Source organism: Pinus tabuliformis, chromosome 4_1 (genome assembly GCF_031772625.1).
Source record: "Pinus tabuliformis cultivar Carrire ecotype Pingquan chromosome 4_1, CPIR1, whole genome shotgun sequence".
In the NCBI taxonomy this organism is placed as follows: domain Eukaryota; kingdom Viridiplantae; phylum Streptophyta; class Pinopsida; order Pinales; family Pinaceae; genus Pinus; species Pinus tabuliformis.
In genome coordinates, this window is record NC_142303.1 from 524,074,746 (window position 1) to 524,090,245 (window position 15,500).

Here is a 15,500-nt window from a genome sequence, read left to right on the forward strand (position 1 = left end):
TGACACCTCTTCCCTGGCTATTCACAAATCTGGAAATTATTAAAGTAAAATTCATGTCAGATCTGTTCTCCTAAGCCTTCTCTTTCATTCCTTGTGACCATTTAGTTGGCTTAGGGTTTGTTAGGGATTGCCCCCCACATGCCAGAGAAAAGCTAGTGAAGATTGTATGAAGTCGCTAGCATCATGACATTGGGTAGCCCTTCTTTAGTACCCCTAGGGTCTTACTTGAGCTCTAAGATTCTCATCTCAAGAAGGGTTTGGGTGGTAACACACATTATATTTGGCATTTAATATTATTTTAATATTATTCAACTCTCTTAATTGTATTGGGAGAAAGGTACATTTGGGTCAATAGGTAGTATAAATATTTTTTATGTAGAGAGCTTTTTTTGTGACGAGCAGTAGATCAAACAACAAAAAACCGTGCAAGACTGCAGGGAATGAGGAGAAACCTGATAATGATTCTCCTCATCTTGTTTCAAAAACAAAAATTAGAAGACATCATAGATTGGTTGCATGCCAGTACAAATGGTTATGCACATAAGCATAATAGATATAAAAGATATTATTTTCTTTAGCAATCGATAGATTGAAGGGAAAAATTAATAACTTTTTGAGTTCTAAGCTACCTCAATCGGAACCCCAATCTCTTCACTTAAAGCACGCATCTTGGCTAGACCAGTCTGGTAATTTGGGCCTCCTCTCCTTACATAAATGTTGAACCTTGCTGCTTTCAGTTTAGATTCCTGTAAACAAGAATTCCGTAAGTCAAACTAGGAAAAAGTCCAATTACATCATACATCAGACACATAGATGCATCATTTTTTCTCATGGCTGTGAAAAATCAACTCAGACAAAGTTTGACCTCATTATTTATATAGACCAACCTTTTCACGTAAAGCTCGAATGATGCCATTAAAGGTAGCAGCAACATCTGTGAAGTTAGCTATGCCTCCACCTATTAACAATGCTCTCTTGCGCCCATCAGGATTTGCAGTTGCACACTATAAAGCAAAACCCAGCCATGAAGTGATGCTTTTATATAAAAAGAGACAATGTCATCTACTCTATTTTATGTCTGCAAAATCAATATAATTCAATGCCAATATATTAAATACGTATATTTTTTTATTGCTAGTTCTCAAAAGGATGGCATAGATAGAAAATTATAATTAGTCCAAAGGCAGAAATGGATGATGTATTGATAATTTGATATTATTTGAATATTGAAAAACTAAACGTGCTGATATTCTTTCATGTTTTACTCACGTCAATTAGAACTCTTGCATAGTATAACACCTCCTCTTCATTTGGAGCTCCACTGTATTCTGCATAATTTCCAAGTTCACTAGCATAACCCAGATCTCCAACCTGAACATGAAATGAAAAACATGTGAAATTCTTGAATCAAACAAGAAACTAGAGAATAAGACTTACGTTAAATAAATGAAAACAATGGGACACAATGGGAAACCTTACCGTGTCAGCATATATGACACTAGCTCCTCCTCCAGCAACCATTGTCCAAATACGCCCTTTGGGGTTCAGAATGGTCAACTTCAATGAGGCACTTGTCTATACAAAGCAGCAAATCAAAAGACGATAAGAAATTGAAATCATCGATTGAAAGAGAACAGAGCTTATGAAAAAGACACTACTAGCTCATACAAAGGATCCCATGAAGCAAGTGGTATAGGACTTTGTTTATTAGAAACTTTAGTGCAAAATGTCTCAAAAAGCATTCAATCCGTTCTGGTAGGAGTCAATTTCAATCCAGCAAGACATTATTGAACAAATTTCTGGCAAGGTATTGATGTTATAAATGGTGAAGTTTGTCACATTCTAATAATATCCCCTACCCTAAGCGTTGTCACAATTTTGTGTACAATTTGAACGACAACATTTTCTGGGGCCATTGTCAGAGAAACGTTCCTTGTTCTCGGCGTCTCGACATCTTTTCATCCTCACTATCACAACATTCTCTAGCACCTGGATGTTTGGGTAGTTTCGGGTTAGGGTGGCAACTCCACTAATACATCCATTCACAAGAGCATATACAAGAAGAAATCCAGGTAGTTTGGTTGATCCCGCTCCGGATCCTAAAAAGGCCCTGTTACCACTCAATCTAGCAGGTGTCCCAAGAGGGGTTCCAAAGGGGTGACTACTAGACCAAGTGGCAACAATGGGACAAAGACCCATTGTCACCTCAATCAATGTCCCCTGCACTTTACTGACTTTCACCGATGGGAGGAGTCTTGATATGAGGGAAATCACTATCAATGGTATATCAATAATGTAAGGATAGTGATTTCAAGAGCCCATTCAAAGGAGAGACTCAAATGATAGGGGTTTCTTGCTCAAGAAGAAATGTGAAGAGCTCTCCAAGAAAGGCTTAAGAGGAAGCCTAGACCTAGGGATTAGAGATATTCCTTGATAAGAGATACCTAAGATCCTCAATGGAAGAAGGGATTCTAAGTGTTCTTGTTGTCGCCTCGCTTGCACACCTAGGTTAGTGTGGGAAAAATCCTCAACCCCACAAAGTGTGACTTGGTGGCAACCTAAGAGAAGGGGTTGTCACCTATTCCCAACTCTCTCCGTTAAATCTCTCTCCTAGTTAAAGCTAAGGGGGGTGGTCCCTAAATGAAGGTTAGGTGAGATGTAAAGTTTTCTAGGAGACTAAGGTTAGTGGGACTACTTCAAGATATGAGCAATATAAAGATGTATATTCAATAATAATCAATGCAACAATCAAGAGATAAGCATGTAAATCAGTGCCTTGTAAATAATTTGCTCAAATGAAATAATAGATACTTGCTCAAATGGACATTCAAAATAAAATGACAAGTAGTCTTGCAAAATAGAACAATGTTAGATGAAATATCACTTGCAAGAAATATAGTACTTTTAAGAAATGCCCCAATAGCAAGATGTATCATTCAATAATCCATGATCTATACAAGTAAATGAGATAGCAATTTATAAGAAAAGTAAAGATTGTCAATATAGAGGTTCACCTACTTGCCAAATGATACTTTGGAAGAATGATACCTTGCAAATGAAATTCAAGGAAAATCAAATAAAAGTATTGCTTGCACAAATGTAAATAAATGTTACACTTGCTAAAGGAAATGAGACCATTTATCATGACAAGTACATGAGAGAAATAAATTTGCAAGTAAAATTAAATTGAGATGCAACCTAGCTAAGGTGAGATGCAATTATCTTGGTTAATTTTAATCTATATGTCTATTCTAGGTGAGAGATTCTCCCTTCAACCTCTTACCAAGGGGTAAAGATTGGGGTGATCTGCAAGGAAGAGGGGTTGAGGAGGCACAAAGTCCGTTGTTAACGATACCCTTCCCCTAATCCTTACAAATCATGTGTGTCGTCGTTCCTACAAGGGGACAAAGCCACCTTCATAACTGCAGGGTCACACACTTTACCTTACTCCATACCAAATGGAAGAAATTTTCAAGGAAAATCTTTGTCCTATTATGTCTATACAACCAAGCTTATGCTTGGAGGTAAATTTTAAATGTGCAAGTCTAAACTAGAATGCCTAAATTTGAATGTTATTGATTTCCAAAGAGAAGTGTTGATAGCAATGCTTCAAAAATAAGTGAAATGAGATAATGCTCAAAATAAATTGCACCAATAACTTCAATGGAAAATAAAGTGAAACTAGCTCAATGTTACTTCACAAGTGTTGCATGTGCTTCACCAATTGTTTGCAAGTAAATGAGCTAAGTGAAATGATGCAAGTAAGTTGCTTCAAGTAAATGATGACAATGTAATGCTCCAAGGAATATCAACAATAATCAAAATGACATGTAGCATAAGTTGACAAAATGATGAAGCATGTACCCAAATAATTATGAAACAATTCACCAAGTTGAGTAAAAAATGGATTAGTGAACAAATCAAAGCTTGCCAAGAATGTAAGGTGCTTGCACATAAAATGAGTTGCTCAAGAGTCAAAAGTAAAAGCAACAATAGGTTTAAAAATGCAAGAGCTCAAGTGATGAAACAACAAAACTTGACTAGTCCAAATTAGCAAAATGAAAGGAAAGATGAGTGTTGTGCTAACTCTAAACATCAACCATATGTGAATTAGATTAGCCAACTAAACATGCATGCAAGTAAATTAGATGTGAAAGTCAAGAACTAGAACATGCAAGTCAATCCACCCAATAGAGTCATCCTTTTAAATAAGCAGGTGGGATACCATGGGAGAAATTTCCCAACCTCCCTCAAACCAAAAAGAATGATTTTATTAGAGCTGTGTTACAATGAGGAGCCTCTCAAAAGGCTGCCAAATGAGTGAAGGAGAAGTTTACAAAGAGTGTGACTTATGAGAGCCAAATCTCCTCCTCAAGCAAGGTAAAACTTAGCAACCAAAACTACAAATGGAGCTTCCTCAAATCGGAAATACAAGGGGCTATTATTGCAGCAACAAATCATCCTTAAAGATGGTGAAATTCTGCTTGGACAAGGGAGGATGAGCCTCCTAAAGCCCACGACCTAGTCAAAAATATTGTTTCCCTCAAGTGCAACTCGGCCTTCCAACAAATGGATGTCTTTAGAAGCCCATGGCCTCTTTAAAATGCAGCCCCAAACATGTGCCAAGGTCCTGCAAACAATTTCTTGGATGTCTCAAGTGAAAACTCCCTCAAGCCTCCACAAAAATTAGTTAGCAAACACTTCAAACAAGGGTTGTGAAACAACAGAAAAGTTAGTGGAAGTTAGTCAAGAAAAATGCAAAATATATACAAAATCTAATCTACAAGAGCCAAGCTAAAGAGTATGAATAAACTCTCCTCTTTGCTTGGCCATTATCAAGCTCTTGAAATAGCAAATTTGAAACAATGAAGCACAAAATTTAGGAAAATGATTTAAATTTGAGAATACTTGGCTTGTATACAAGCTATGGCTATCACCCCTGCAAAACCACTTGTAAGATTAGACTATGAGGCTCAAAGAACAAATGAGAGTTCCTTCAAAAGCTTATCAAAAGTAAATTGGTATCTCCAAAGACTTCCCCTCACGCTTGATCTTTGATCCAAACAAGATGTTCCTTCTACAAAAACTTCAACCAAAGATTAGTTCCATATAGATTTAATAATAAACAATGATAAAAAATTCTAGCGATTTATGTGAAACCAAATAGAGCGTTCCATATCTAGAGCATATTTCTAAATCATGTGTCAATGTGAGATAGCTCTACATTAACACATCTCTAAGAGTAGATGGAAACAAATAAGATCATAACATAAGTTGAAGGAAATAACAGCAATAATAAAAAATTCATACCACGCACAAAGAAGAAAAACACCTCATGAATGAAACCCCAAAGTCTTTATTGATATTTTGAAAGTGTACAAGGCAACAGCGCTTTCGTAAGACAATAGCTAGTATCAAGAATACCAAATGAAAGCCCAATGGCTCAATTTACAAAAGAAATGGGAGCAAATCCCAATGTAAACCCCAATGCCAAGTGGAAAAATGGAGAAAATCTCAAGGAAATTCGAATTTGTTGATAGGAACTCCAAATGCCAAGTCTAGAAGCCAAATTTGGAAGGTGGCACAACATATTTCTTCATCGCATGTGTAAAATTCATTTTTCCTCTGCCCTGTTGTTCCAAGTGTGAAAATTGGTGGGTGAGAGAAGGAGAAAACCCCACAAAATCCTCACCAAAATCCAAGGGAATGACACCTCTGCAAATCTACCCAAATTGCTATGTGTTGAAGCTGCCAGGACTGAGAGTAGACTGTCGTGCGTAAGTGTTAGGAGATGTTGTGCGTAGATGGAAGAAGAGTTGTGCGTACAAGTGTTATGCTTGGTAGCTTGGAGTGGAGACATTTCTCCATAGTTTTCTCAACAAAATATTTCAATAAATCTCCATCCATGCGTTAATTTTCCTTGGATTTTCCTAGCTGCCAAATATGTAATGTGTGCCCCAAATCTGGCCCACCACATGGATTTCCCCATGTGCTTCAATTCTTGATGATGCGTGATGCCAACTCACCTTCCACTTCTCCCTTAACTTGACTTTAGACTTGGGTTTTAATTTCCAAGTCATTTGCACACTATTTTGGCATGTGGGAATTTTCTTTTCTCCATTTTTTTTATTTTTGGGTTATTTATTTCTCATTTTCCCACCAAACTTAGGAAAAAATGGGTTTTGGGGGTTTATAACTTAATTTTTACCCCTCAAAGTGTGTTTTAGTATAAAATTGAGAAGGAGAGGTGTAATTTTCGGCACCCATGCTCCATACAACTTCTCTATACATCACTTATTACAATTTACATTCAAAATTTATTAAAAATTTTGCCCTGCGGGAAATTTTGAAAATTTAAAAGATGACCCCTATACCTAATCAAATTCCACGAAATTTTACGAATGATCTAGTATGGTAATATACAATGACTCTAAACACTAGGACTCACCCAAGGCCTCACCATCAAGCCACACTCCGGCTTTGGGGTTATGCTTGGAGGAAAAAACTCAATTAATTATTAAGTCCTTGAAAGTACCTAATAATTAACCAAGTGAAAAAAACCTCCCAGAGTAAACTCACTTGATGACAATGTCCCAAGTTACCTAGGCCTGTTACATGACTCAATTCATCACACTAGCATCACTTTACATCATCCTCGCAGGGCTTGCGGAATCTAAGTACAACATAGAAGAAGATGAAAAGACGAAGTTGGAGTTAAAAACTTTGATGATATATGGACTTTGATGGTACATGAAGCCTCTGACATATCCTCGGGCGTGGAGTCTTCAAAAATTTTAGGTGCAACTTTCAGTGGCCAACAAGTCTTATGAAATAGAAATAATGAAGGTATGGGACCACAAAGCAGCCAAAGTGGACCCAAGCAAGGCCTAGGGGTTCTGGTGAAAATGCAAACAAAAGGTCTAGACCAAGCAAAGGAGGAGAAAAGGATTAATGAAATTAAATTTTACTTGAGTTTTTTGTGCAATGACCCTTGAAGAAGCCACTAACCAAGGAGACCTAGGGATAAGAACAAAGTTGGAGCTAGGGTTTCGGATAATTATGAATCTAGACGTGGAAAATCCTTCAAACTTTGTGAGGGCCTAAGGAAAACCCTAATGTAGTTGTAGTCCAACTTGCGCTCCAAATGGACAGCTCAAAAAGATTTTGCTTAATGCCCTAGGAGACCTTTAGGGTTAGGGTTCGTTATCGTTCAAACTAGCAAGGGTCCTAGAAGGGGTTCCTATAGAGCAACTACTAGGTCGAGGGAAACAATGGAGCGATAGCACAATGTCACCTCAGCTAAGGCTCCCTACTCTTTAGGGACTTTCACCGATGGCAGGAGACTTGGTATAATGGGAATCACAATAATTAGTATGTCAATGAGAGGAATAAAATGGCGATTCCAACGACCTATTCACAAGAGGGGCTCAAATGTATGGCTTTCTTGCTTGAGAAGCAAAGGTGTAAGGCTCTATAGGAAGGGCCATGGGGATTTCAAGGGTTAGGGTTTGAGGATAAAACTTGTAAAGAAGATACATAGTCCTAGAAATCCTTGTGAAAACTTGGTTTTCAACTGGTCTTCGTGAAATTAGCTTCAATAAGTTACGAGACCAAGTGGACCCAAAATTAGGTCAAGGGGATGGAATTGATCAACCAAGGGTGTGCTTGACCTAATTGAGGGGGAGAAGGGTATCAAAGGAGAAACTTTCGGTAATTTTGATGCAATGATCCCAATGAGGTCACTAGCCAAGGGGTTTAAACCAAGGGCAAGAATCGATCTCAGAGCTAGGGCTTGAAATATCCCAAGATCCAGTTGAAGAATGTAACTAGGTTCGGTCTTAATAAATTGTATTTGAGTCACGATGAAATGTATTTATCAAAATAATGAAAAAGAATTTTTTTTATTATTAATATGACTTATTAAAGCATGGGTTTCATGCTTGGGTCATCATGTTTTAGGTCAAAGTCCCCATTAAGGACTTCTAGGATTTTTTTTGAGTCATTAGAGTCATTGTCCATTTAAAGAGACCCTTCTTGGGCTTCTGAGTCATGTAAAATATTTATTATTGAGTCAAACTAGGTATTTGTCACCTCCACACCAATTCGGCCTCAAGGAGATCAAGTTGGCCTCAAATTGGGTAATTCGACCTCACTAGAAGCCTATATATACAAGTAGTTCGACTTCATTTGGAGACATCTCACTCATAAGTTCGATATCCAAGAGAAGGAAGCAGAAAAAGTGTGAGATTCCAAGAAGAGAAGGAGAAGTGATGGAAAGATCACGATCGAAGTTTTTGGGTCATCTCTCTCTCACGTGTGGATTTTATGGTCTACTACTGGAGGATTGAAGTGTAGCTACTAGATCGAAGTCTAAACTGCTGGGTTGAATTTGTTGTTGGGCTAACTATTGGCTCGAAGTTGTTGTTGTCCCTAACTGTTGGGTCGAAGTTGTTGTTGGGCAAATTGTTGGGTCGAAGTTGTTGTCGCTACAAGGTTATCATTTACAGAAAGAAGATAAGACTGACTTGGTGTGGAGGAAGTATGTCAAGAGTCTTGGATTATCTCAGGAAGTTATTAAGAAAGAGTTGTTGACTGGGTTTTCCACTAGATAGGGTTTTTTCCCTGGTTGTCTGCATATATCTGGTGTCTGTGATCTTTGTGTTATTGTTTTGATAATTGCTTGATGAACTAAATATAAAGGAGGAACATAAGAAATTCACAAAGTAATTATCTATATATAAGAAAATCTTTCTTTCTTTCTGAATTTCTAGCATGGTTTCAGAGCTAAGGTGAAAAAGGGAAAAAGGTAACTCAAAGATCTATTGAAAGGAGAATAAGGAGTTCTAAGTAGTTTTGAATAAAGGTCATTAAAAGGAACATATAAGAAGTCAAATCTATCATCTTCAAGGACAATGTCTAACTCAATGAAGGGAGAAAACAAGCTAGAAGGAGCATAATTTTACTTCACCACACTAACTACAAGGCTTGAAAGAAGAGGATAGACCTCATCCTCGTAAAGAATAAAGTTTTGGATCTAGTCAAGGGAAAGGTGAAGAAGCCTACAAATGAGTCAAGTGATGTAAAAAAGACAACATTCAGGGAAACAGAAATATTGGCCATGACACTAATGGTGGATGGAATAAAAGCTAACCTCATCCCCTATATATCCAACATAGACTCTGCTCAAGAGATGTATGAGGCATTATAAAAATTATTCACTATCAAGAATCTTGGTGAAATAGCAAGCCTTAAAAATGAACTAAGATCTATAAAGATGACAAAGGAAGACATTGTGGCATCTTTCTTTGTGAGAATAGCTAAATTAACAGATGAACTCCAGGCAATTGATGAGATAGTACCAAAGAAGGAACTTGTAATCATTGCACTTCTAGGTTTACCAACATCATGGAGTGCCTTCGCATCAGGTCTCAACAACTGGAAGGAGACTCCTACATTTGAACAACTATGGAATGCTTGCAGTCAGGAAGAAGTCAGGATTTCTCTAGTAAGCAACAAAGAGAATGAAGAAGAAAAAGTTTCAAATGCTTGCTCTGCTCATCGCAAGAACAAAGGATCATTCAAGAAGTCTAAGAGGCCTAGAAGGAAGATAGACATATCCAAAATCGAATGTTATAATTGTCACAAGATGGGTCACTATAAAAGTGATTGTCCCGAGAATCTAAGAAATAGAGAGGGAAAGGGAATATGCAAATGTTGTTGATGAAGGACCTCCAAAGAAGAACAAGAAGGAAGAATATGAAGTCAAAGATTTATTTGCTAGGGGCTCTTAGGGACTCTGTCCTTATACTCCAAGTTTTTTATTTGTTTTGTATTTTGATTTCTAGAACTTATAGGTTTAACATTCTTTGGAAAGATATTGTTGAATTGTTTTATTAGAATTATAGGTATCCCTCAATATTGGATTAAGAGGGAGCCCTCACCATTTTCCAAAGATAAGTATCTTACTCCATTTATTATCTTTTATATTTGGTTTTCCTTTTCTTATCTAGATATGTTTATACTCGATGCGAATAACATTTCTTTTATATTTTCCTTGTTTAGGAAAATCTTGTTGATATGCTCAAGGGCTATGAAGAAGATCTCACAAGACAAAGCATTGGAATTGATGCCCTATAAGGTTTGTCTAGAAAACAACTCAAAGGTATGTTTTAGATGATAAGTTTTGTTTCTCTTTATTATAAAGGTATGTTCATTCATCTACCTTACATTACTAACAAGTGTTATATCTAGGACCCTTGAATCATAGAGATTCTTGCCTGGGAGATTAATCATTAGATTGAATCTACCCTCATTAAAATCATTATGCTTGTGGAACCCTAAAAGGTTCTGTAGAACCCTAACCTAATGGTATCCTAATGTGAAAAACCCTAGTGTACTTAGGGTTACTAATGAAACCTAGAAAATACTATTCTTTTGATGTTTGGGGTTGCTGGTAATGTCATGTTTGGAGTTTTAGTATTAGTATGGAAACCCTAGCCCTTTAGGGTTGGATGGTAATGTCTTCCTAGACCTTGAAGCTTTGGTAAATTAGGGTTTATGGGTAAAACACTTATGTATCAAGAGTAAGCTCCTAGGAATGAAACCCAGGTGTATGTCAAATCAAAACCCTAGACTAATAAAGATCTATTGAGTTATGGTATGTTCTATGCTTATAACAGTTTGCTTCTTTTTCTTATTATATTACACAGATTAGCAATCACATGTGCATAAAGTAAAGTGCAGGTAGAACATTAAACGATCGACAGAAAACAAGCCAAGACAAGAGACGCAAGATGTGGCGGCTAGCCAGGGACAAACCCCACAATGTGTGGGGAAACCCTTTGATCAAATCTTCTTTTATCTTCAATAATTCAGCAAAGAGAAATAGTACAATAAATCTGATTCATATCCATAGTAACAAACCCTAGATCAGTGGCATCAGCATTAGCGGCTTCATCATCAAACTAAGGCAGACAATATCTCACAAACCGACTGTCGGATCGACTTGATTCCACCACCAAAAGTTGCGGTTTCCAAAGGAGGTTCAGACGAACCTACAGCACAGTTTAGATGAGGAGATCTTCTAGTCCACGCAGGTCAAACTTTACTTCTGCAGTTGCAGCTTCAATTTCGGCAACTTCCGGCTTCAAACTAGGGCAGTCGATATCTTGCAAACTGTCCGTTGGATTGACTTGATTCCACCACCAAAAGTTGCGACTTTCAGAGGAGGTTCAGATGAACCTACAACACAGTTCAGATGAGGAGATATTCTAGTCCACGTAGGTCAAACTTTACTTTTACAGTTGCCGCTTCAGTTTCGGCAGCTTCTGGCTTCACATGTGTGAGGGGGAGACCCTTTTCTGCGCAGTAGAGAAGAGACTCTTTTATGTGTAGTAGAGAGAGAGAGATGTGATGAAATGAGTGAGTCCAAATGAGGAAAAGTCCTGTATTTATACACAACGTTGGTGTTTGAATAGATGCAACTATTAGGCTTCTGAGCCTACATGAGTTGTAGGTTGGCTTGATAATAATTCCATAATCAAAATAAATTCATATCTCCATGAATACTTATTGGAATCGGATGATCTTTATATCAATCCTACACCTCTCGAGGAGAGGAATCTAATACAAATATTATCAGCCATGAATAAGATGACCCACATGAAGTTTTGCCCTGGTTGCCAATTTTAACACTCCCTCTCAACTAGGGAGAAATTCATCTGCAATCTGTCTATCGGTCGTTACTATTCATCCATCAAATGCACTGCCCTATACAGCCTGACCCTTGCCCTGCTCTGCTCTATTCTGCCTGTTCTGCTTTGTCTTGTTCTACCCTGTACTAATCTATACAGCTCTGCTCTGTTATGCGCTGCTCTGCTTTGTTCTGTTCTGCTCTGCTTTTGTTCGAATTATGAAGAAGAAGAAATGATCGAGGATGTATCATACTGACTCAAAGTCAGTCTCAGAGTATGTACCACTGGTCCCAGACCAGTCTCAACCAACCCGAAGTCAGCGTCATAGTGAGTACAACTCCACTGGTCCCAAACCAGTATCATCCTCCACTGACTCAAAGTCAGTCTCAGAGTGCGTACCTCTGGTCCCAGACCAGTCTCAGTCGACCCGAAGTCAGCTTCATGGTAAGTACCACTCCTACCACTAGTCCCAGACTAGTATCGCATTCTCAGAGAGTGTACCACTGGTCCCGAACCAATCTCAATCGACCCGAAGTTAGCGTCATAGTATGTACCACTCTCACTGGTCCCAGACCAGTACTGCACTAACACGAAGTCAGTCTCAGAGTATGTACCACTGGTCCCAGACTAGTCTCAACTGACCCGAAGTCAGTGTCATAGTATGGTACAACTCCTACCACTGGTCCCAGACCAGTACCATTGATACCAGATCAATGGAGGTCATCCTAACGTAGGGAGTACGGTAGATACAACGATGCGTCCATCAGTACTACTATGGTCCCTAACTTCATTTCCCTGCTCATGATCAGATGAGAGGTACTTCCCATGAGTCCCAAACTGCATGGGTAGGATGCCTCGACAGGAGAACTAATCAATCCTGTCCTCACAGGAGAACACATCAATCCTGCTACAATCGCCATGGAGAACACATCAATCCAGGCTGCCATGGAGAACACATCAATCCAGGCCTCACAGGAGAACACATCAATCCTGCTAAAATCGCCATGGAGAACACATCAACCCAGGCCTCACAGGAGAACACATCATTCCTGCTACAATCTCCATGGAGAACACATCAATCCAGGCCTCACAACAGAACTAATCATCCTGCTACACAAGAGAGCGAATCATCCTGTTCCACAAGAGAGCGAATCATTTTGTCCCACAAGAGAGCGAATCATCTTGTTCCAGTGCGCACCACCAAGGGAGGGTGAGTCACCCTGTGGTCGTATGTTGCTCTAGTAAGAACCGCAAGCCCTCAGAGCTCCTAGAGCTCAATGTATGCAACATGCAGGACCCTTGTACAAGGATTTATTGACAACTCCAAGTCATTTAGGAAAATCACAGATTAGATCTTTCCTCGGGGCTTTGACATGGTGTATCGACCTGTACATCATCTTAATGTGATGAAGCCTCCTTGCTCATCGACTTACCATATCTCAGATGATGTCTATCTGCTTGAGCAAATTGACAAATACAAGATTCCTCAATAATCAAATTCCACCTCTGGTTGTTACAGAGAATCACGGTAGTATCCAATGTAAATTCAAACAGCGCACTGAAGAGATTTCGCAACCGGACTGCCTCACAGGAGGCCATGCTAGCAGCTATATACTCTGCTTTGGCGGTGCTCAGAGCCACCGAATTCTGCTTCCTGTTCATCCAGGATATCAAAGCAGATCCCAAGGTGAAACAGCACCTGGAAGTGCTCTTACGGTCCACCACACTGCCTGCCCAATCAGCATCTGTATATCCAAGTAGTCTCACATCTCCGGCAGTGTATCTTAACCCATTAGTAATTGTGCCACGAAGATATCTCAGAAGATTCTTAGCATCAATCTAGTGAGGCTCAACCAAATATGAGCTCACAATGCTAACTGCAAAACATATGTTCGGACGGAGGTTCACCAAGAACATCAATGCGAATGAGTTTATGAAACTCAGAGGCACTTCCCAAATCTAGTCCGACGTCACTACCATATAACTTCTAAAAGTTAAGATCCTCGAGGTAGTCACAGGCTTACAGTCCATCATACCGAATCTTTCCAATATTTTTACCACATATTTTCCTTGAGATAGGAAAAGTTCCCCTGGCTTCTGCCACACTCCAAGTCCTTGGTTCTTCATTTCAAATTCAGAAGCCAACTCCCTCTTACATTTGTGAATGAGAGGGTATGCACCTGTTAGAAAGAGGTCATCCACATATAACACCAGTATGAGAGGCTTGTCATCTTCAACCTTAAGGTAAAGGTTAGGATCGGCTTCACTCCTAGTGAATCCCAACTTCATCAAGTAGCTATCGATCCTCTCATACCATGCTCGGGGTGCTTGCTTCAGCCCATAGAGAGCCTTCTTCAACCTGCATACATGAGATTTTCAATCATAAATCTCAAATCCTTCGGGTTGCTCCACATAGACCTCTTCCTTGATCAAACCGTGCAAGAACACGGTCTTGAAATCCATCTGATGTAGTTTCCATCCTAGTGAAGCCACAAGGGCTATGATCAAGCGGATGATCGTATATCTGGCAACAGGTGTAAATATCACATCATAGTCTATACCTTCCTTCTGGGAGAAACCATGAGCAACAAAACGAGCCTTATACTATTTCGTACTTCCATCTACTGCATCTTTATCTTGTAAATCCATTTTGAAGTTACAATTGTATCGTCCGGGGGTCTGGGAACTACCTCCCAAACATCATTCTTCATAATAAACTCATGTTCTTCGGTCATAGCATCCTTCCATATTTGATGCTTGACGACATCTGAGAATAATGAAGGCTCATTTTGTGTGATCGTGCTCATGATGGTCAAGTATCCCTAATACCTGTTAGGTTTCTTACTTTCACGGAAGGTTCCTCGGGGTGCAGCATGTCCTTTAGCATCATCAAGTATCCCCCTATGCCATGAAGGCCTCCTCTTCCTTGAAGAGGAAGGCTTAGGTGGATATGGGGTCCTCCACATCAAGCATTGTTACATCATCTACCCATAGAAACTTCGAAAGTTTCTGGACAGCTTTCACAATCGTACGGTTCTTCCTTTCCGCCACACCATTCCACTCAGGAGTATGTGGAGTAGTAGTCTCCCTCTTAATGCCAGCCTCAGGTATGCCTGAGTGAACCAAATGTAATATATTGGAGGTCTTGCTTTGGCTTGAGGGGAATGGTCCCCTTTTTTGAGCTTTCCTTCGGCACATACACCTTCTTTCTCTACTTGGAATTCGGGCATCCCTGTCACCATTTGTCTTACATCGGGTAGAGCTTTATAATGAAGGTGGGCAAACCTCTGATGCCAAAGTTTGGACTGAAGAGATGTATCATAAGACATGACACCTAGCAGACTTCCATCAACCTAATATAATGAATCAACACGAAACCCAAAAGTAAAGGCATCTTTAACATTATTTTTCCATATACGTACCTTGCCATCGCTGAAGGTTACCTTGTAGCCTTTGTCTTCCATTGCCGAGATGGACACTAGGTTCTTTTTGAGGTCAGGTACATCCTGGAATTTCTAGCCTTCTTGAATGGTTGTCCTCTTCCTTGATTCCTACTCTTCCTCTTACCTTTGTTATTGAATTTGTCACTCCTTTGATTGCCATCTGAGGGATTTTGATCATCGTCCCAGTGTGAGTCCTTTCTATCAGGGCACTCCCTTGCATAGTGACTTGCTTTATCGCAGATGTAACATCGTCCTTTTCTTCCACCCTTAGGTCCAGCCTTTACTTTTGATTTAGACCCGGAATTATTTCTTTTCTTATCATGAGAAGAAAAGGCAGCAGGAGGACCTTTAGGCATGGGCATTT

General features: G+C 39.3%; 1 protein-coding gene across 3 annotated transcripts in view; it reads right to left on the reverse strand.

Annotated features, from left to right (window-relative positions):
- Positions 1–15,500, reverse strand: part of LOC149176894 (ATP-citrate synthase alpha chain protein 3-like) — a 292,463-nt gene that overhangs the window by 81,904 nt on the left and 195,059 nt on the right. For 2 of the 3 annotated variants that reach the window (XM_089419996.1, XM_089419997.1), the window contains 4 exons: positions 1,480–1,575; positions 1,270–1,371; positions 888–1,004; positions 630–746 (listed from right to left, as the gene is read on the reverse strand). In XM_089419996.1, the coding sequence (XP_089276122.1) occupies positions 630–746; positions 888–1,004; positions 1,270–1,371; positions 1,480–1,575 (432 nt within the window). Of the gene's footprint in view, positions 1–610; positions 747–887; positions 1,005–1,269; positions 1,372–1,479; positions 1,576–15,500 lie in introns of all 3 variants that reach the window. The other variant, XM_089419998.1, reaches the window with a different exon arrangement.